Source organism: Gopherus flavomarginatus, chromosome 3 (assembly GCF_025201925.1).
Source record: "Gopherus flavomarginatus isolate rGopFla2 chromosome 3, rGopFla2.mat.asm, whole genome shotgun sequence".
NCBI classification, from domain to species: Eukaryota; Metazoa; Chordata; order Testudines; family Testudinidae; genus Gopherus; species Gopherus flavomarginatus.
The window spans coordinates 133,366,823-133,390,017 of record NC_066619.1 but is presented as its reverse complement, the minus strand read 5'-3'; the positions used below and the strand labels follow the sequence as shown (position 1 = coordinate 133,390,017).

Below are 23,195 nucleotides of genomic sequence, written 5' to 3'. Positions count from 1 at the left end.
CACAAGCAGCCCCACAGAGCTTGCACCCCAACACAGACTTTCCAGATACTGCCCCAACACCTATACAGAAGAAAAAAGTTAGAAATGCTACAACACAGCTTTCCATAGCAGGGAAGGATTTACTCTTGTAACAGTTGAATTAGCTTCTACATGACTGAGGCCTTGGCTACCCTTGAGAGTTACAGCGCTGTTGGTGGCTTTATAGCGCTGTAACTCACTCCCCGTCCACACTGGCAAGGCACATACAGCGCTGTATCTCCGTGGCTGCAGCGCTGCTTGTACTCCACCTCCCCGAGAGGAATAAAGAGTATAGCGCTGCTACTGCGGCGCTGGGGCATCAGTATAAAAAGGGAATAATCTTAGTACGCTGTGACTGACCTCCAGAAGCTTCCCATAATCCTTTTAAGTGAAGGTCCCGCTCTTTGTTTTGTTGTGATGCCTCTCTTTGTTTTGTTGTGAACTCCGACTCCCAGAGCTGCTTATCAAAAAAACAAACACAGCTACTGATTGCTGTGAATGAGCAGAGGCGGGAGGGCTCCCTTTGGAATGCCCACAGCTACTGTTTGCTTGAAGAGAGGGGGAGGGAGAGGGCTTGAGGAGAGAAGCAGCGCAGCAGGTGGGGGGGGGTCTGTTTCGGAGCGACTGCTTATCTGGTTTGTGAGGAAAAAAAACAGCTGCTGAGAGAGGGGTGTGTGAGGGGGTCGGAACTTGCAAGGCCATGTGCTGACAGTGTCGGCTGCAAAAATCCACTTACTCTCTCCCCAACGCTCTCTGTCACACTCCACCCAACCCCTCCTTTTGAAAAGCACATTGCAGCCACTTAAACGCTGGGATAGCTGCCCATAATGCACTGCTCCCAGTGCCGCTGCAGATGCTGCAAATGTGGCCATGACAGTGTGCTGGTAGCTGTAAGTGTGGACAGACTGCAGCGCTTTCCCTACTCAGCTGTACAAAGACAGGTTTAACTCCCAGTGCTGTACAGCTGCAAGTGTAGCCATACCCTGAGCATCATGACGACTCTGGAGAGTTTCTGGGCCCATCTTTGTTCAATCCCTCAAAAATGCTATGTTTTGAATTTCCAAGGAACTTGAACCACTCATCCCTTCTGTCCAAAGCCATGCAGAAAAAAAAATCAAGCACCAATAGCAAGGCTTTCAACCAGCAAGTTACTGGATGATGTGTCAATTTATTTTCCCTAGCTTGAGAAAATGGGAGAGCATGGCATTGGTAGGAGATCACAACTATGTGGCTTTTATTGCTGAGTTATTGCTATTTGTTGTCAATACGCTGATTAATGAAGGGGTCCTTCACTGTTGTATATTTCAAAATTGTCAAAAAGCACCTAAATAAAAGGATGTGCATAATTTTGTGTATTATGTAAAAGAATAGCAGCAAGAGCACAATCACCTGACTTGAACTGTACAAATATAAAGTCAATAAGGAGAGATATCCCTACAAATCCATATATAACATTAGAGACTTCCTGCTTGGGGACAATCATTTCAAAGTTTTTTTTTTACAGAAAGTTTTCCAGTAATTTGCCACTAAGTTAGTCAAGACATACGCCACTTGAAAATTGTATTGGAACAGACGAGAAAACTAAAGCTTCAGGAATATAGACATAAGAGAACTGAAGTTTCAAGTTATCATGATCAGTTGCAATAATATCACATTCTGAAGTTCTGAACATTTTAGAAAAGTTTAACAACGTAACTTTTTCAGAATAATTTTACAGTTCTAACACCATTCATCCCTAATTATTTGCAAACTATATGTACTACAACTGAAGTGCAGCTACCTCTGGGGTGGACAGCAGCAACCAGCTGATGCACAAAACATGCATAAATAGGAATGGTTATCTAAGGCCATCAGAGCAAGCCTCAATTCCTCTGAAAATGAACACAAGTTCTTTAAGATCTCTTGTGTCTGCAATGACAACAGCAAAAAAGGAAATATAGTTTTTCAAAGTTTGTAGCAACAGTAGAAGCTATAGTGTAGACAAGGGTCAAGATTGTTTACCATTATATTATCTAACCTTGCTTAATGTTACCTGTTCCCTACCACCTGCAAATATTGACAACCCCACTCACCAACAGAGCTTATGTATATCATTCCCCCAGTGCTGGCATGGAAGGGGTTTGGAGGAGCAGTAAAAGGTACATCAGGCAACAGATTCGGAGCCTACACACACACAGAGATTCAATTTCTGGGGCTGAAATCAGTGGCAATTTTAAATGCATACAATTCACAAATTATAAAGGCAGAAGGGTCCACTGTGATTATGTAATCAATCCTCCTGAATAACAGAAGTCATGGAACTTCCCTGCAGTATTTCCCACTTGAAGTAGAGCACATCTTTTGGGGGGGGGGGGGGAAATCTTCACAGTCATGTCGAACCCCCCATTTATATCTGTGCCCCATGCACACATTTAACTGCCAAGAGCACCAGTCTCCATTTCCTATCCATGGTCTGATACATACAGGCTTGGCAGAACTCAATTTTTTTAAATAAAATTTCAACAGAAAAATCAGCTGTTTATTCTTACGCATTTTTTCAGTGTTTACTGATGTAAATTTTCAGTTGTGCAACATTATGGGTTTAAACATTGTTCCCATTGTTATCTATTTAAATTTTCACAGCAGGGACAAGTAAGTTATGGGGGGAAGGGGTCTGAATTATTTAACAGCAGATGCTGTGATTCACAAAGTTAAAGCTTAAATTGCCAACATAACACGTCAAAACATACACAGTAAATACTCTTAAATCACACTGTGGTTCTCAAGCAGCACTTCGTTTTTTAGAGATGGAAATATTGTTTTTGTCAGTTTGCCTGTGTACACCGCAATGGGTGTTCACCAACATTTACAGACACAAATTAACTCTTCCAAGCCTATGCAGATCATAGGTGCCAACAGGCTGTGGCCGATGTTTAATTCCTTAGGGTACGTCTACACTACGGGATTATTCCAGTTTTACATAAACCAGTTTTGTAAAACAGATTGTATAAAGTCGAGTGCACGCGGCCATACTAAGCACATTAATTCGGCGGTGTGCATCCATGGTCCAAGGCTAGCATCTATTTCTGGAGCATTGCACTGTGGGTAGGTATTCTGTAGCTATCTCATAGTTCCCGCAGTCTCCTCCGCCCCTTGGAATTCTGGGTTGAGATCACAGTGCCTGATGGGGCAAAAATCATCGTCGCGGGTGGTTCTGGGTAAATGTCGTCACTCATTCCTTCCTCCAGGAAAGCAACGGCAGACAATCATTTTGCGCCCTTTTTCCCTGGATTGGTCTGGCAGACACCATAGCATGGCAACCATGGAGCCTGTTTTGCCTTTTGTCACTGTCACCGTATGTGTACTGGATGCCGCTGACAGAGGCGGTACTGCAGCACTACACAGCAACATTCATTTGCCTTTGCATGATAGCAGAGATGGTTATCAGTTGTTCTGTACGTCTGCTGTGCCATTGTAAATTGGCAATGAGATGACAGTTATCTGTCCTTCTGTACTGTCTGCTGCTGTCATAGGTGCCCCTGGCTGAGGTCGGCCGGGGGCGCAAAGACAAAAATGGGAATGACTCCCTGGGTCATTCACTCCTTTATGTTGTATCTAAAAATAGAGTCAGTCCTGCCTAGAGTATGGGGCAAGTGTACTAGAGAACCAGAGAGCACAGCTGCTCCGTGTCAGATCCCGCAGAAATGATGAACTACATGCCATTCTAGGGGGTGCCCCGCAACAACCGCACCTGTTGCTTCCCTGCTCCCCAAACCTCCTGGGCTACCGTTGCAGTGTCCCCCCATTTGTGTGATGAAGTAATAAAGAATGCAGGAATAAGAAACACTGACTTGTTAGTGAGATAAAATGAGGGGGAGGCAGCCTCCAGCTGCTATTAGTCCAGGCAGGACATTAAGCGGTGCAGGGAAGAGGAGCCCAGCATCCCGCTGCTATGATAGTCCAGGCAGTACAGAATCTTTTCTTTACACATGAAAGGGAGGGGGCTGTCAGCCCCCAGTTGCTATGATGAAGACGGTTACCAGCCATTCTGCACCATCTACTGGGAACGATTGGGACTCATTCCTATTTTTACCCAGGTGCCCCCGGCCAGCCAGGATCACTCACGGGCTGATGACGACGACGGATAGCAATCATACTGTACCGTCTGAAACCGGAGAGGAGAGGGGAGGGGAGTGGATACTGCTCTTCACTGCCGCAGCATTGAGACTACCAGCAGCATTCAGCAGACATAGGGTGACATTGTAAAATGTCAAGAAATGATTTTTTTCCCTTTTCTTTCACGGGAGGAGGGGGTAAATTGATGAGCTATACCCTGAACCACCCCGGACAATGTGTTTGACCCTACAGGCATTGGGAGCTGAGCCAAGAATGCAAATGCTTTTCGGAGACTGCTGGGGACTGTGGGATAGCTGGAGTCCTCAGTACCCCCTCCCTCCCTCCATGAGTGTCCATTTGATTCTTTGGCTTTCCGTTACGCTTGTCACACAACACTGTGCTGTGGCCTCTGTCTATCATAGCCTGGAGATTTTTTTCAAATGCTTTGGCATTTCGTCTTCTGTAACAGAGCTGTGATAGAACAGATTTGTCTCCCCATATAGCGATCAGATCCAGTATCTCCTGTACAGCCCATGCTGGAGCTCTTTTTGGATTTGGGACTGCATCACCACCTGTGCTGATCAGAGCTTCATGCTGGGCAAAGAGGAAATGAAATTCAAAAGTTCGCGGGGCTTTTCCTGTCTACCTGGCCAGTGCATCCGACTTCGGATTGCTGTCCAGAGCGGTCACAGTGGTGCACTGTGGGATACCACCCGGAGGCCAATACCGTCGATTTGCGGCCACACTAACCCTAATCCGATATGGTAATACCGATTTCAGCGCTACTCCTCTTGTTGGGGAGGAGTACAGAAACCTGTTTAAATAGCCCTTTATATCAATATAAAGGGCCTCGTTGTCTGGACGGGGGCAGGGTTAAATCGGTTTAACGCTGCTAAAATCGGTTTCAATGCCTAGCGTAGACCAGGCCTCAGATACCCTCCCTCCTGCTCTGACAGACTCAGTTGTGTTTCAGCAAAAGTGCATGTTAGGGGCAGGGAGGGCTCCAGGGTTCCCCAGAGAGATGGGTGGGTGTCAGGGAGATGCACCCAGGACAGGGAAGGTGGGGGCGAGGGGGAGGCTGGATGGGGGTGGATGTGGGGGCCCGCATACCGCCCCATGTACAGCCCAGGGCCGGCGTTACCAGACAGATGGGGGGGCTGACCATATACTTTACCCACCACCCGCGGCCTCCACCGGGTGGGCGAGTGTCCCCGGGGGGCTCCCGCCTGAGGGGGAGTCGGGGCAGCCCAAGAACCAGGGCTCCCGGCTGGGGAGGGCACGGGGGGAAGGCGGCGGGCTCTCCGGGGGATGGAAGCGGCAGTTGCGGGGTCCGGGCCCCGGACAGGCGGTGCCTAGGGGACGGGGGGGGGGGGGGCGAGCTCACCCTGCTGCTCCTTCAGCGCCATGACGGAGGCCAGGTAATGGGCCGCGTCGAAGAAGGGGTACATGGGCAGGCGGGAGAAGACCAGCGGCACCTGCCCCAGCTCCATGGCGGCGGCGCCTCCGCCTTCCCCTCAGCCCGGGCCTGGGCCTGCCTCACGCGCCGCCCACACAGCGGCGGGGCGGGAGAAGGGAGGGGCTGAGTGTTCATTGGTGGGACCAGCACGGGGGGCGGGACCCGCTAGGGGCCGGATCTGCTGGGACCCGGGGTGGCTGCTAGGGGCGAGATCTGCTGGGAGCGGGGCGGGGGGGTTGCTAGGGGCAGGGGGGGCGGGATTTGCTGGGAGCGGGGTGGGGGGATTGCTAGAGGCAGGGGGGGCCGGATCTGCTGGGAGCGGGGTGGGGGGGTTGCTAGGGGCAGGGGGAGGGGGGCAGGATTTGCTGGGAGCGGGGTGGGGGGGTTGCTAGGGGCAGGGGGAGGGGAGGCCGGATTTGCTGGGAGCGGGGTGGGGGGGTTGCTAGGGGCAGGGGGAGGGGAGGCCGGATTTGCTGGGAGCGGGGTGGGGGGGTTGCTAGGGGCAGGGGGAGGGGGGGCCGGATTTGCTGGGAGCGGGGTGGGGGGGTTGCTAGGGGGAGGGGAGGCCGGATTTGCTGGGAGCGGGGTGGGGGAGTTGCTAGGGGCAGGGGGAGGGGGGGCCGGATTTGCTGGGAGCGGGGTGGGGGGAGTTGCTAGGGGCAGGGTGAGTTATTATTTGTATGGCCACGGGAGCAGCGCCGCCCGGGGTCGGGGGGCAAGTGGGGTAGTTTGCCCCGGCGGCGGGGGCCCCTCAGTGCTGGCGAAGACGCGGACCGCCCCCGGGTAAGTACAAGCCCTGCAGCTCCCCCGAATCCTCTGGGCCGCCCTGCATGGGAGGGCCCAGGTAGCAATGGGGCGGGCTGCTCAAGGCAGGGATCGGAGGACCGAGGGCATGAGGGGAACATCTGCTTGGGGGAATTACAGAACCAGTATGTGGGGATTGGGAATTAGGGACCCGAATGGGAATGGGGGGTTGGTAGGCGGATTAGGGAACTTTATGCTTATGGGAAAGAGGGACTCTACTGCATGGATTAAGAACCAGTGTGGGTGTGGGGGGTATTTGGGACCTGTATGGGTACTGGCGGATTGGGAGGGAGATTAGGGAGATTATGTGTATGGGGTGGGAGAGTGTATGAAGTCTGATGGATGGAGGGGATTAGGAACTGGTACGAGGACTGGGAGTGAGGTTCTGCTGGTGAAAGGGGATTTGAGACCTGTACTGAGATGAACACTGTAAATTCCTTAAACAGCTTTTGCTTTAATCTCAGGTCTTGAATCCTACATCACTTTAGAAAAACCTCTTGAAATTCTACCAGTAAAGTGGTTAGAGGAACAGGGGAGTTCTCTGCCCTGTGTAACAAAGCTTTCCTGCTGGTACTATACTGATGGTTTATTTACATTACTACTATCACCATCCTCTCTCCCTCCACGTGCACAACAGAAGGTACGGTGTGTTTTCTTCTTTTAGCAGCCTTGCCTAATGTTTTGACCCTTTAAAATCTAAGCACGTTTACAAAAAAAGGTGCCTCTTCAGAGAAGTTAACTCAAATTATGTGCACTTGACTTATTTCTGTTGTGTTAGCCTATCCAAGGTGACAACAAATATGCTGCTCTCCCACACTGCTTTCACAGTAATGCCTCAATGCTGCATTCAGATCCTTGCAGACCCAAGGGTCAAACCATACAGATGTGACTGAAGCATCAAGACACACATATGCTCCATTTACAAGTTTAAAAAAACACATCTAACTGACACCCCAAACTCAGCCTGGGCTCCAAGAGTCAAGCTGGTTTCTGTCCATCTCATCCACCATCACTAATCATAGGGACAAAGATATCAGCACTTAAACAGTTCTGCTGATGATGCTACAGGAACCAGAAGAAAAACTGGCTCATTTTGCCATAGCTGTATTGGCTAAATTCATGCAGATCTGCCTCAAAACCAGATGGTTATATTGCTCAAGGTGTTATTTTTACACTCAATTTTTAAAAATGTAAATAGGGCATAAAAAGTTATGTTGTATGTATAGCCAATCTTCTCTCTTCATTCCAGAAAATGACATTGATAATGCTTGTGTGAAGTTACCTGTTACTAATACTAACAGGTCATTTGACAATTCATGCCACTATGAGTCGTTTGGAGCAAGACTTAGTCCCTCCATGTGCACAGTCACTCAATTTGTATTTTTATTTTTCATTTTTTTGCCTTCCACCAAAGGATCTTAAGGTATTTGGTCTTTGTCTTAATGCTTGTGTTTTGTATGGAGCTGAGCAAGCTCTATGCTTAATCAATAAGTGACTACATAAATCTAAAATATCCCAGCCTATAACAAAACTGCTTGATTCCTATAGGATGATAGAAATTAGAGAGGATGTAGATATATTAAATGACAATCCATCCTGAAAGCATAGGAGGTAATCTCCCCATTGAACACATACCATTTTAATTGATACTGAATTTGGAACAAATTTCAGTGCTAGAGTAAGCAGGATTATGCCTGTGGTGTTGTACTCTATATGATTTTATGAAAATATGCTAATGAGTGTGAATATAATGTAACTGGAAGATGCTTCATGCAAAAGGTCTCGTAAGGTATCTTTACAAAGCTTATAATCTACTGAGTGTGGTCATCCTCTTTGTATAAATGTATCACTCCTGTATCTGAAACTAGAAATATGAAATAGAACTCTGAGGTCCTATTGTAGTTGTGCAAAGTGTGGGCCATTAATGGTGGTTTGGAATCTTGAGGAATCTCATTAACCAGGACAATTGAGTATGGATGGCTCTGTTTCCTTGCAGGCCTTCCTGTGAGTCAGGCTGGGAGGAATGAAGGTTTGGAGTCTTACAGTGACGTGATCACGTCACCTGAACTGGAATCCATCTTTAACCTGGAGCTTTATACAGGGTAAAACAGATTTATTTGGGGTTTCAACCCCACTGGGAGCTGGGTATCTGAGTGTTGGAGACAGGAGCACTTCTTAAGCTGTTTTCAGTTAAGCTTGCAGGGATGTGGTTCAGACCTGGGTCTCTGTCTGTAGCAGGCTAGCGTGTCTAGCTCAAACTAGCGCAGGGCACTGAAGCCTGAAGCTGCCAGGGAAAACGGGCTCAGAGTTAGTCTTGACACATCAGGTGGCAGTTCCCAAAGGGGATTCTGTGACCCAATCCATCACAATGCCCTATTGAAGTCTGTGGAAATTGATTCTGGTTACACCAGTACATGTCACTGTTTCTCTCTACTTTGCGTTTTTCTGAGCCCAAAACTGCAGAAAAATTACTTGAACTGCTTCTCCAATGAACATGCATCCGAAACACTGAAGTCAATGGAGTTACCTTAAGGAAAACAGTAGTTGAATCTTATCAGAATTTAACAAGAAATTCTCTGTATGGGCGGAAATAACTAAAGTACAATAAGCTCCCTTCCAAGACAGAAGGCATACACCAGATTGCTGTTCCATCACAATATCATAGACTTTAATAATAGAATCATAGACTTCAAGGTCAGAAGGGACCATTATGATCATCTACTCTGATCTCTACACAACACAGGCCATAGAATTTCACCCACCCACTCCTGTATCAAACCCCTAACCTATATCTGAGCTATTGAAATCCTCAAATCATGGTTAAAAGACTTCAAGGTGCAGAGAATCCACCAGCAAGTGTCTCATGCCCCAGGCTGCAGAGGAAGGCGAAAAACCCCCAGAGCCTCTGCCAGTCTGCCCTGGAGGAAAATTCCTTCCCTATCACAAATATGGCGATCAGCTTAACCCTGAGCATGTAGGCAAGACTCACCAGCCAGACACCCAGGAAAGAATTATCTGTAGTAACTCAAATCCCACCCCATCCAACATCCCATCACAGACCATTGGGCATATTTACCACTGATAGTCAAAGACCAATTAAATGCCAAAAATTAGGCTATACCATCATACCATTCCCTCCATAAACTTATCAAGTTTAGTCTTAAAGCCAGATATGTCTTTTGCCCCCACTACTCCCCTTGGAAGGCTTTTCCAGAACTTCACGACTCTGATGGTTACAAACCTTCATCTAATTTCAAGTCTAAACTTCCAGAGCGCCAGTTTATATCCATTTGTTCTTGTGTTCACATTGGTACTAAGCTTAAATAATTCCTCTCCCTCCCTGGTATTTATTCCTCTGATATATTTATAGAGAGCAATCATATCTCCCCTCAGCCTTCTTTTGGTTAGGCTAAACATGCCAAGGTCTTTGAGGCTCCTCTCATAAGACAGGTTTTCCGTTCCTTAAACTGGTGGTCCTTCTTTGTACCTGTTCCAGTTTGAATTCATTCTTCATAAACATGGGAGACCACAACTGCACACAATATTCCAGATGAGTTCTCACCAGTGTCTTGTATAACAGTACTAACACCACCTTATCTTTACTGGAAATACCTCACCTGATGCATCCCAAGAGTGCATTAGCTTTTTTCACAGCCATATCACATTGGCAGCTCATAGTCATCCTGTGATCAACCAATACTCCGAGGTCCTTTTCCTCCTCTGTTACTTGCAACTGATGTGCCCCAAGCTTATTAAAAAAATTCTTGTTATTAATCCCTAAATGCATGACCTTGCACTTTTCACTATTAAATTTCATTCTATTACTATTACTCTCGTTTACACGGTCATCCAGATCTTCCTGTAGGATATCCCGGTCCTTCTCTGTGTTAGCAATACCTCCCAGCTTTGTGTCATCCGCAAACTTTATTAGCACGTTCCCACTTTTTGTGCCAAGATCAGTAATAAAAAGGTTAAATAAGATTGGTCCCAAAACTGATCCCTGAGGAACTCCACTAGTAACCTCCTTCCAGCCTGACAGTTCACCTTTCAGTACAACCCGTTGTAGTCTCCCCTTTAACCAGTTCCTTATCCATCTTTCAATTTTCATATTGATCCCCATCTTTTCCAATTTAACTAATAATTCCCCATATGGAACCATATCAAATGCCTTACTGAAATCAAGGTAAATTAGATCCACTGCATTTCCTTGGTCTAAAAAATCTGTTACTGTCTCAAAGAAGGAGATCAGGTTGGTTTGGCATGATCTACCTTTTCTATAACCATGTTGTATTTTGTCCCAATTACCATTGACCTCAATGTCCTTAACTACTTTTTCCTTCAAAAAATTTTTCCAAGACCTTACATACTACAGATGTCAAACTAACAGGCCTGTAGTTACCCAGATCACCTTTTTTCCCCTTTCTTAAAAATAGGAACTATGTTAGCAATTCTCCAGTGATACGGTACAGCCCCTGAGTTTACAGATTCATTAAAAATGCTTGCTATTGGGCTTGCAATTTCATGTGCCAGTTCCTTTAATATTCTTGGATGAAGATTAGCTGGGCCCCCCGATTTAGTCCCATTAAGCTGTTTGAGTTTGGCTTCTACCTCAGATGTGGTAATATCTACCTCCATATCCTCATTCCCATTTGTCATCATTATCCCTAAGCTCCTCATTAGCCTCATTAAAGACTGAGGCAAAGTATTTGTTTAGATATTGGACCTTGCCTAGATTATCCTTAACCTCCTTTCCATCCTCAGTGTTTAGCAGTCCCACTTCTTTTTTTGTTTTTTTCTTATTTATGTGGCTAGAGAACCTTTTACTATTGGTTTTAATTCCCTTTGCAAGGTGCAACTTTACATGGCTTTTGCCCTTTCTCACTTTATCCCTACATGTTCTGATCTCAATAAAGTAGCTTTCATTGCTGATCACTCCCATCTTCCACTCCTTGTAGGCTTTCTGCTTTTTCTTAATCACCTCTCTGAGATACTTGCTCATCCAGCTTGGTCTACAATTCCTGCCTATATTTTTTTCCCCCTTTCTTGGGATGCAGGCTTCTAATAGTTTCTGCAGCTTTGACTTGATGTAATTCTAGGCCTCTTCTGCCTTTAGATCCACAAGTTCTTCAGTTCAATCAACTTCTCTAACTAATTTCCTTATTTTTTTAAAGTTAGCCCTTTTAAAATAAAAAACCATAGTCAAAGATCTATTTTTGTTTATCCTTCCATTTAGTTTAAACTGAATTAGCTCATGATCACTCAAACCAATGTTGTGCCCTACAACCATTTCTTCTATGAGGTCCTCACTGCTCATCAAAACCAAACCTAAAACGGCATCCGCTCTTAGACTCATAGACTCATAGGTCAGAAGGGACCAATATGATCGTCTAGTCTGACCTCCTGCACAAGGCAGGCCACAGAACCCTACCCATCCACTTTTATAACAACCCCTAACCCAGGACTGAGTTATTGAAATCCTCAAAATTGGTTTGAAGACCTCAAGCTGCAGAGAATCCACCAGCAAGCGACCCATGCCCCACGCTGCAGGGGAAGGCGAAAAACCTCCAGGGCCTCTGCCAGTCTGACCTGGAGGAAAATTCCTTCCCGACCCCAAATATGGCGATCAGCTAAACCCTGAGCATGTGGGCAAGACTCACCAGCCAGCACCCAAGAAGGAATTCTCTGCAGTAACTCAGTTCCCATCCCATCCAACATCTCCCCACAGACCATTGAGCAGACCTATCTGGTGATAATCCAAGATCAATTGCCCAAATTAACTATCCTATCATAACATCCCCTCCATATACTTATCAAGCTTAGTCTTAAAGCCAGAAAAGTCTTTTGCCCCCACTACTTCCCTCGGAAGGCTGTTCCAGAACTTCACTCCCCTGATGGTTAGAAACCTTCGTCTAATTTCAAGTCTAAACTTCCTAATATCCAGTTTGTACCCATTCGTCCTCGTGCCTACATTAGTACTAAACTTAAATAATTCCTCTCCCTCCCTAACATTAACCCCCCTGATATATTTATATAGAGCAAGCATATCCCCCCGCAGCCTTCTTTTGGCCAAGCTAAACAAGCCAAGCTCTTTGAGTCTCCTTTCATAAGGCAGGTTTTCCATTCCTCGGATCATCCTAGTAGCCCGTCTCTGGACCTGTTCCAGTTTGAATTCATCCTTCTTGAACATGGGACACCAGAACTGCACACAATATTCCAGATGGGGTCTCACCAGCGCCTTATATAACGGTACTAACACCTTCTTATCCTTGCTGGAAATACCTCGCCTGATGCATCCTAAAATCGCATTTGCTTTTTTAACAGCCGTATCACATTGGCGGCTCATACTCATCCTGCTATCAACCAATACCCCAAGGTCCTTCTCCTCCTCTGTCGCTTCCAACTGAAGTGTCCCCAACGTATATCAAAAATTCTTATTATTAATCCCTAAGTGCATGACCTTGCACTTTTCACTATTGTATTTCATCCTATTACTATTACTCCAGTTTACAAGGTGGTCCAGATCTTCCTGAATAGTATCCCTGTCCTTCTCCGTGTTAGCAATACCCCCCAGCTTTGTGTCATCCGCAAACTTTATTAGCACATTTCCACTCTTTGTGCCAAGGTCAGTAATAAAAAGGTTAAATAAGATCGGTCCCAAAACCGATCCTTGAGGGACTCCACTAGTGACCTCCTTCCAGCCTGACAGTTCACCCTTCAATACGACCCGCTGGAGTCTCCCCTTTAACCAGTTCCTTATACACCTTACAACTTTCATATTCATCCTCATCTTTTCCAATTTAACTAACAGTTCCCCATGTGGAACCGTGTCAAACACCTTACTGAAATCGAGGTAAATTAGATCTACCGCATTTCCTTTATCTAAGTAATCCGTCACCTTCTCAAAGAAGGAGATCAGATTGGTTTGGCACGATCTACCTTTAGTAAATCCATGTTGCAATTCATCCCAATTACCATTAACCTCTATGTCCTTAACTACTTTCTCCCTTACAATTTTTTCCAAGACCTTACATACTACAGACGTCAAGCTAACAGGCCTATAATTACCCGGATCACTTTTATTCCCTTTCTTAAAAATAGGAACTACGTTAGCAATCCTCCAGTTGTACGGCACAACCCCCAAGTTTATCGATTGCTTAAAAATTCTCGCTAACGGGCTTGCAATTTCACGCGCCAGTTCCTTTAATATCCTCGGATGGAGATTGTCCGGGCCCTCCGATTTTGTCCCATTAAGCTGTTCAAGTTTGGCCTCTACCTCAGTTGCGGTAATATCCACTTCCATATCTACATTCCCGGTTATCATCCCTCCATCATCACTAAACTCCTCACTAATCTTATTAAAAACTGAGGCAAAGTACTTATTTAGATATTGGGCCATGCCTAGGTTATCCTTAACCTCCATTCCATCCTCAGTGTATAGCAGCCCCACTTCTTCTTTCTTTGTTTTCTTCTTATTTATGTGGCTGTAGAACCTTTTACTATTGGTTTTGATTCCCTTTGCAAGGTCCAGTTCAATGCGGCTTTTAGCCTTCCTCACTTTATCCCTACATGTTCTGACCTCAGCAAGGTAGCTTCCCTTGCTAATCCTGCCTTTCTTCCACTCCCTGTAAGCTTTCTGCTTTTTTCTAATCCCCTCTCTGAGTTGCTTGCCCATCCAGCTTGGCCTACAGCTCCTGCCCATGGTTTTTTTCCCCTTCCTTGGGATGCAGGCTTCCGACAATTTCCGCAGCTGCGACTTAAAGTAATTCCAGGCCTCCTCCGCATTTAAATCCACAAGTTTATCCGTCCAATCCACTTCCCTAACTAATTTCCTTAACTCTTTAAAATTAGCCCTCGAGAAGTCGAAAACCCTAATCCCAGATCTACATTTGTTTATCCTTCCGTCTAGTTTGAACTGAATCAGCTCATGATCACTCGAACCAAGGTTATCCCCTACCACCATTTCTTCTACGAGGTCCTCACTGCTCACCAAAACCAAATCTAAATGGCATCCCCTCTTGTTTGTTCAGCAACTACTTGGTGAAGGAATCCATCAGCTATCGCATCCAGGAAAATCTGAGCCCTATTATTACTAGCACTTGTCCTCCAGTCTATATCTGGGAAGTTAAAGTCTCCCACGATCACACAATTCCCATTATTATTTACTTCATTAAAAACATAAAAGAGGTCTCTATCTATATCCAGATCAGATCCTGGTGGTCTATAGCACACCCCAAGCACTATCCCAGGGGAGGCTCTAGTAGCTTTCTTACCCAATGTTATTTTTGCCCAGACAGACTCTGTCTTATCCATTCCATCCCTTCTTATTTCTTTACAGTTACCCTCATCATTGTTATACAATGCTACTCCACCTTTGCCTTTATTTCTGTCTTTCCTAAACAGCACATAGCCTTCAATACCTGTACTCCAGTCATGACTACTGTTCTACCGTGTTTCTGTTATCCCTATAATATCTGGTTTTACGTCTTGCGCCAGTAACTCTAGGTCCTCCATTTTGTTACCTAGGCTCCTCATATTGGTGTACAAACATCTTGGTTTTTACGTTTGGCTTCGCTCACATTCTTTACCCAATTAGGCCCAGATGTTCTACCACCAATATCACCTATTTGACTGATATCTACAGTACCCTTCCTACTTATGTCCATTCTCCTACCTACAGCTATATCCTTTCTTTCTTCTTTTTTCTTCCTTCTCAGTGTTAAAATCTGGCATGGAGGTTACCTGGACATCTCCCAGCCATCTCCCCGCAATGCCTAGTTTAAAGCTCTTAATTAATTGTGCCAGCCTCCATCCTAAAAATCTATTTCCCTCCCTACTCAGGTGAAGTCCATCCCAAGAAAACAGTCCTCTGTCCATGAATGCTTCCCAGTGGCCATACATCCCAAAGCCCTCCTTATAGCACCACTGCCTGAGCCATCTATTGATCATCATAATCTTGTCACACTTTTGTCGCCCTTCTCTAGGAACAGGCAGAATCCCACTGAAGATCTCCTGAACCTCGATTTCCTTAAGCGTCTTCCCCAGCCTGGCATAGTCTTTGATACATTCCAGTGAGAATCTAGCCATATCATTTGTTCCCACATGAAGGACAATCAGTGGATTCTTTCCTGCTCCCATTAGGATCCTCTTCAGCCTCCTGTCCACATCCTGTATCTTAGCAGCCGGCAGACAGCACACACTTCTGTTCTCTGGATCAGCTCTGGTTACAGGCCTGTCTATTCTTCTCAGTAAGGAATCCCCAATCACGTAGACCTGCTTTTTCCTGGTGATGGTGCGATTCTCTGGTCTATCTCCTGTTCCCTCTGGCTACAAGTCCTCTCGATTCCTATTGTTCCTTGCAATCCTCTGCAACCCATCCTGTATCATCCTGGGGCTCATATTTGGTGTTGTCTCCATTGACTCTTCCCCTCTTCCTATAGGACTAGCTGCTCTTCTCTTCTTCCTTGCCCTCTCTCCTTCACTGAGCACCTGCTGTGCCCCTTCTTCATTTTCCAACTCTGCAAACTTGTTCCTGAGCTTTTTTTCTCCTTCCCTAGCCCGTCTTTTCCTCTGCCTGGTTCTCTTAGTCACATGCTTCCACTGTCCTCACCCAGCAGTCTCCTCTCAGAGTTCTTTGGTCCTGCTTCCATCTGCACGGCTGAGCTTTTCCCTTCAGACTCCTCATGTCTTTGCTCCATCATCTGCTCAAAGCCCCTTCTAAACTCAACCAGACTTTCCACCTGCATCTCCAATCCTCGGATCTTTTCTTCCATCAGCTCTATCAGGCGGCACTTCATGCAGACAAAACTCTTTTCAGGTACCCCTCCAGGATCATGTACATGCTGCAGCTTCCACATCCAGTCATCCTCATTGTGTCTTCCATTGCTTGGGTCACTACCACTGCTGCCTCTGTATCTGTCATAGGCTTCCCACCTAAATCCTGTAAATCTGGGAAACATAAACCAAAAGAAAACCCCAACAAAACACTGCCAGAACACCACACATTCCCTTCACTAGCCTGTCTATTCCTCTGCCTGCCTCTTAGTCTTCCCCTCCAAACTCCCCTTGCAAACTCCTCTGTTTACAGCTCTGTTTGCTGACTCCTGTGCCATTGCAGCTGTCTGTGCCGCTGCCTAACTGGCTGGCCAGCTTTATAGAACCCCTAGTCAGAGAAGCCCTGCTCCCTAATCAGGGCTCAGCTTCTCTCCCAGCACACTGCTCCTACCAGCCTCTACACATACAAATACAAATAGCTACAAATACCTTCTCCTCCAACAGAGAGGAGCAAGGGTGAACCTTTATTGCTGATCCTTTTAATGAAATTCTTACATCTCCCAAGCATCTGATCACGTATCTGCACCTCAGTTGCCCTCTACCTCTGTTATTGTCTGTAGTCTCCCCCTGCTGGGCAGGTAATGTGGCTTGTTAGAGTTTAACCCTTCAGCCAAAACTCAGGTACATGGGGAATTATTAATTACATTGGAAAAGATGGGGATCAATATGAAAATTGAAAGATGGATAAGGAACTGGTTAAAGGGGAGACTACAACGAGTCGTACTGAAAGGTGAACTGTCAGGCTGGAAAGAGGTTACTAGTGGAGTTCCTCAGGAATCAGTTTTGGGACCAATCTTATTTAACCTTTTTATTACTGATCTTGGCACAAAAAGTGGGAACGCGCTAATAAAGTTTGCGGATGACACAAAGCTGGGAGGTATTGCTAACACAGAGAAGGACCGGGATATCCTGCAGGAAGATCTGGATGACCTTGTAAACTGGAGAAATAGTAATAGGATGAAATTTAATAATGAAAAGTGCAAGGTCATGCATTTAGGGATTAATAACAAGATTTTTTTTTTATAAGCTTGGGGCACATCAGTTGGAAGTAACAGAGGAGGAGAAGGACCTTGGAGTATTGGCTGATCACAGGATGACTATGAGCTGCCAATGTGATATGGCTGTTAAAAAAGCTAATGCAGTTTTAGGATGCATCAGGTGAGGTATTTCCAGCAAAGATAAGTAGGTGTTAGTACCATTATACAAGGCACTGGTGAGACCTCATCTGGAATACTGTGTGCAGTTCTGGTCTCCCATGTTTGAGAAGAATGAATTCAAACTGGAACAGGTTCAGAGACGGGCTACTCGGATGATCCGAGGAATGGAAAACCTGTCTTATGAAAGGAGACTCAAAGACCTTGGCATGTTTAGCCTAACCAAAAGAAGGTTGAGGGGGGATATGATTGCTCTTTATAAATGTATCAGAGGGATAAATATTAGGGAGGGAGAGGAATTATTTAAGCTTAGTACCAATGTGAACACAAGAACAAATGGATATAAACTGGCCATCCGGAAGTTTAGACTTGAAATTACACAAAGGTTTCTAACCATCAGAGGAGTGAAGTTCTGGAACAGCCTTCCAAGGGGAGTAGTGGGGGCAAAAGACACATCTGGCTTTAAGACTAAGCTTGATAAGTTTATGGAGGGGATGGTATGATGGCATAGCCTAATTTTGGCAACTAATTTGGCAATTGATCTTTGATTATCAGCAGGTAAGTATGCCCAGTGGCAGGGCCGGCCTTAGGAAGTGCAGGTACCAATTCGAACAGTTTCAACAGGGCCCTGGCAGGGATGACTTAAAAAAAAATGTAAAAAAAACACATGGGGCTTGTACTAACCGAGTGGTGCTCCGAGTCTTTGGTGGCACTTCAGCGGTGGGTCCTTCACTCACTCCAGGTCTTCAGCAGCACTGAAGGACCTGCTGCCGAAGTGCCGCTGAAGACCTGGAGTGAGCGAAGGACCCACTGCCGAAGTTCTGCTGGAGACCCAGGTGAGTAAAAATTAAAAAGGCACCTCTAACCAGGGAAGGGATTCTCACTGGGCGCGGGGCCTGATTCGGGGGAATTGGTAGAAGCCGGCCCTGCCCAGTGGTCTGGGATGGGATGGGATCTGAGTTACTACAGAGAATTCTTTCCTGGGTGCTGGCTGGTGAGTCTTGCCCACATGCTCAGGGTTTAACTGATTGCCATATTTGGGGTCAGGAAGGAACTTTCCTCCAGGGCAGATTGGCAGAGGCCCTGGAGGTTTTTCGCCTTCTTCTGCAGCATGGGGCACAGGTCATTTGCTGGAGGATTCTCTGCAGCTTGAAGTCTTCAACCACAATTTGAGGACTTCAATAACTCAGACATAGGTTAGGTGTTCTATAGAAGTGGATGGATGAGGTTCTGTGGCCTGGAGGAGGTCACTGTGCAGGAGGTCAGACTAGATGATCATAATGGTCCCTTCTGACCTTAAAGTCTATGAGTCTAGGTAGAGTCCTTCCGCTTTCAGGGCTCAGAACCATGAATAGTCTCCAAGCTAACTAAGAAGTTCCTTACACTGATGATATATGGAGGTATGTCCTCTCTCTTTCCCTCCTTGGAAGCCCACTCCCTGAAGCCCCAAAATAAATTGGTAAACCCACCAGTCCTCCAGCTCCTACTAGTGCCATGTGACTAACTAACTCCCATGATTATATTACAAGTCTCATGATATATGATGTTTCACTTAAAGCTCCTGCTCCATACAGATCCCTAAATTGTCTGCTCCTAGCAAAGTGATTACATGAAAAGCTCAGTTTTCATTTAAAAAACAAAAGTAGGTTTCTAGCCCTCAGGGATGTGGAGAAAAGCTTGAAAATGTGACCTGAGTGCACCCGAAGGGCTCAGACACCAAATAAACAGAACCAAAATGTTTTGTTGTTGTTGTTTGGTAAATTCCATTCCATTTTGAGGCCTGACTCATTACTTTTAAACATCTGGGGTTGGCAATCCTGCTAATGGTACATTGCCTCAAGCCTTTTCCTTCTTGTTGCACCCCCTCAGCTGCCTTCCATGACCTTCCTTCTCACACACTTTCCACAGCTTCATGGGTTTCATGCTTCTTTTTCTTCTCTTGACAAAACCTTTTAACCAGATTCCTGTTCCCCTGTTTTTTCGGCTTCTTGCCACCAAGCACTTCCTAAATCCTTCTCCAATAATATCACCTCTCAGCTTATATATGGCCCGAGTACACTCATCACATGATTCCCTTTTGATCAGGTGATCCAGGAATACACTTCACTCCTGAGAAACTACATTTCCCAAAATTCCATTCTATTAACGGGGCCAGTAATCTCCCCCATTTTAGCAGGACTTGACCTTAAAGGGCTCACCAGGCTCTGCTATCCTTCCCAGGATAGAAAGACTATAGTTTTAATTTTTGTGATGTAAATTGTACACTGTGGGAGGGGAGTAGGTGATGAATAAGGTATAAAGGATGGGCTGTGCTGGGAGGTGATTGCTTGAGTGATACACAGAGGAATGATGCCTGTTGAAGGCCGTGATAGAGGAACAAGAAGAGATTTAGTTGGATGGCTGGGTATTCCATGAACTGAGGGGTGTTTCCCCAGCTTCTCCTGGTCCTGACTAGATACCCTTGTCTTAATGTCGACGCAAGGGTGGGTGATAGGTGTATACAACATTCCTCCAACCCAGCAAGGGTAAGTGGGAATTTTAAAATAGGAGGCAGGGTGACCATTTTTGTGATCTGGACTTTGCTTCAGGAATTTTTTCAGCAAACCTAGCAAGCGTAGCAAAGTTTCTTGGACCAGGATATATTCATTAACTATGAGGAATGAGCTGTGGAATAATTCCAGCAACAGAGATGAGTTCCAGGTGACTGGAGGCTTGAGGTTCCAGAAGCAACCTGTGTAAGGGAGGGACTGCACCATTCAATGGACACCCTCAAGTGAGAACCATTCTAACACCACTTCTGGCTGCCCGTACGCTCCTGACTTCATCCATGACAAGCTTTCCAGCTCCTTCCAGCAGCTGCTCAATCATCCTGCACCCCAGCAATGAGGCCACTTGCTTTGCTTCTTGCCATAAATGTTATATAAAAAATCCTCCCAGTTGGTCTCTGTAGTGATATTCTTAAATTAAAGGAAGATAAAGTGGTAACTAAGCTGCTTTTTTATTATCCCAGTTACTGGAAGAGAATTTTGGAAAATTCTTATAATTGTTATATTTGTATTATAGTTATGTCCAGATTAGGACTCCATTATGCCAGACACTATATTTATGCATATTGAGGGACAGTCTCTGCCTCCAAAGAACTTACAGTGTAAATAGACAGGACAGGAAAAAGGAGGGAAATACTATTTCCCCAATTTTACAGATGGAGAACTGAGTCACAGAGAGATTAAATGACTGGACCAATGTCAAACAGTCAATCTGTGGCAGAGCTGTGAACTGAACCCAGATCTCCTAAATCTCAGTTCCAGGCCAATGTCATAATCACATGATCATCTTTACTCTCTCTATACAACTATTAATATGAAGATCACTTCTCAGGAAAAGCAGTTGAAGCACAAATTGTTAATGTTTTTTGACCTGTCCTTATAAAAATGGAAATCATAGGTCATTTTTCACTGTAGAATGTTGATTAGCAGATCTTCAGGTATAGTGTGATTCCGTAGGAAGTTAGTAAATTGTGGCCACGTCCAGACTAGGAATTAAAATCGATTTTAGATACGCAACTTCAGCTACGAGAATAACGTAGCTGAAGTCGAATTTCTAAAATCGAGGTACTCACCAGTCTGGACGGCGCGGCATCGATGTCCGCGGCTCTCCGCGTCGATTCCGGAACTCCGTTCGGATTGATGGAGTTCCGGAATCGATGTAAGCGCGCTCGGGGATCGATACACCGCGTCCAGACTAGACGCGATATATCGATCCCCGAGCAATCGATTTTAACCCGCCGATGCCGCGGGTTAGTCTGGACGAGGGCTGTGTCTCTGTCCTAAGGCAGTAATGAGTTAAAATGTAATTTTTTTCTTCCATTAAATGAACTGTGATACATCTACACTGCTGTATCCATCAAAGAATACTTGATAATGTTTTATAAGATGTTAATTACATGCTTCTTCCTGTCACTGACTTGATAAAGAAATATCCTTTCTAGCTTACTTCACTCCTTGCAGTACTGCTTTTTTCCCACTGAGTGGCATCAGGTTCATTTCTGAAAAGCAAAAGCAATTCAAACTAGCTTGCATGTGGTTATGGGACATGGGAGAGGGAGAGAAAATGGCAATAGGTACATTTGGGAAGCCACTTTAAAAGTACTCATTGCTTTGTTATACAGTACTAGATGTTCCTTTGGAGAGAGGCCTTAGGCATGCTATACTAATGATTCCCTCTGTGTGGAATGAGGGAGACCCAGGTGCATCCGATCGGCAATCCACAGACATGATCAGTGGATATCAGCAGATTTTCAGGGCTCTAAAAACAGTAGTGGGCCATGCCTGATTTTATGGTCTGGGAACAGTTTTTTTAAATGAAACATCAAAATGAGAGTGGCAACCAATTCTCTTACTTCCTGGAGATATAAGAGAAGGAGCTGGATGCCGAATGTATATTGACAATTTAAAAAAAAGGTTTGCTTCTGATGCAGTGAGAGACAGAGCACAAGCAGGAGACTACCAGTGTTTCCTAAGTTGTTACTGAAAAGCAAGGAGTGTGGCAGGCAGGTTCTTCATCTCATTATGGAAAAAATTACTTCACCAAAAATAAATCAGACATGAGCAACATATGGTCAGTGCTAGTGCTGAATTGGAATCTGATCTAGAAAAAAACAACAACTGGTCACAGACTTTCCAGAGATCAAAGATACTTCAAGAGTATTTAGAAGACGACAGATGAAGAGCATATACCTGAAATTAATCATATCCAGCCTTCTACCTGATATGCAGCCACTCTGAGAGCTGATGACTCCCCTGTGTGGAATGAGTAAAAATAAAGGTGCTGAAGATGGTAGAGGTGCAGGCCTAATGGTTTGCCTGTAGCACTATTAGATAAACTTCACAATACAAGGGAGAGTGGGAATCAGATGCCTCCTTAGACCTAACAGAAATTGGGGGAGGAGGGAAGCGCATTCATCAGCACGGCAAGGCATTCAGCTTTATTACATGAGCATGGAATTCACAATCAACTCCCCAGAGCACAAGCCGTGAATGGTTCTACAGCCGAAGAAATGTTTGGATGAAAGTCCACCTAAAGCAAAAAAAAGTTTTGCCTTAGACATCTGCACTTCACCTACCAGTTTTTACAACTGCCTAAGAAATATTTTGACAGCTGTAATTTCCCTTTCTGAAGAAAAATGAGACTTTGAGAAAGGAGTCCAAGTGCATGTTCACTTTGTGACAGACTATCCCCAAATCCACCACCCCATCACAACAGAAAGTGGCAGTTTAAAAGACAGACACCATCATCCTGTAAAAGCAGCAAAGTGTCTTTCGTGAGTGAATACCCACTTCGTTGGATGCATGTCCGACGAAGTGGGTATTCACCTACGAAAGCTTATGCTCCAAAAAGTCTGTTAGTCTATAAGGTGCCACAGGACACTCTGCTGCTTTTACAGATCGAGACTAACACGGCTACCCCTCTGATACTTGACACCATCATCCTGTGACTCTCCAGATCTTACAAAAGAGGCTGGAGGCATACAACAAGGTATTAATTTCATACCTCATGGTGGAGAATGTACCCATGGGAAAAAGGACTGGTTGCTTCTTTTCTAGTAAAGTAGCTAGTGAAAATTGGATCTACTTATTTAACCTTTAATGTCTTAATGTCTGGGAACCTTGTTGAGGGTTGAAGTCCGAACCTGGCAACAGGGTCTAGCAGCAAGAGTCAACAGCTGTGTCACCCAATGGCGAGAGTCAATGGCTGGGGGGTAGGGGAACCTAAGCCTTCCCTCCTTCACCAGGTTCTGGTCTGGGGCCCTGTGAGTAATGATTCAACTGTGCAGCCAG

General features: G+C 45.4%; 2 protein-coding genes across 5 annotated transcripts in view; one reads left to right on the top strand and one right to left on the bottom strand.

The window, feature by feature from the left end:
* The window catches only part of TMEM38B (transmembrane protein 38B), a 68,464-nt gene extending 62,811 nt beyond the window's left edge, over window positions 1-5,653 (bottom strand). For all 4 annotated transcript variants that reach the window (XM_050948339.1, XM_050948337.1, XM_050948338.1 and 1 more), the window contains exon 1: window positions 5,498-5,653. In XM_050948339.1, the coding sequence (XP_050804296.1) occupies window positions 5,498-5,603 (106 nt within the window). In that variant the 5' untranslated portion in view covers window positions 5,604-5,653. The remainder of the gene's footprint in view (window positions 1-5,497) is intronic.
* LOC127048474 (uncharacterized) overlaps window positions 1-23,195 on the top strand; it is a 490,241-nt gene that overhangs the window by 7,312 nt on the left and 459,734 nt on the right. The gene's annotated exons all lie outside the window — the stretch shown is intronic.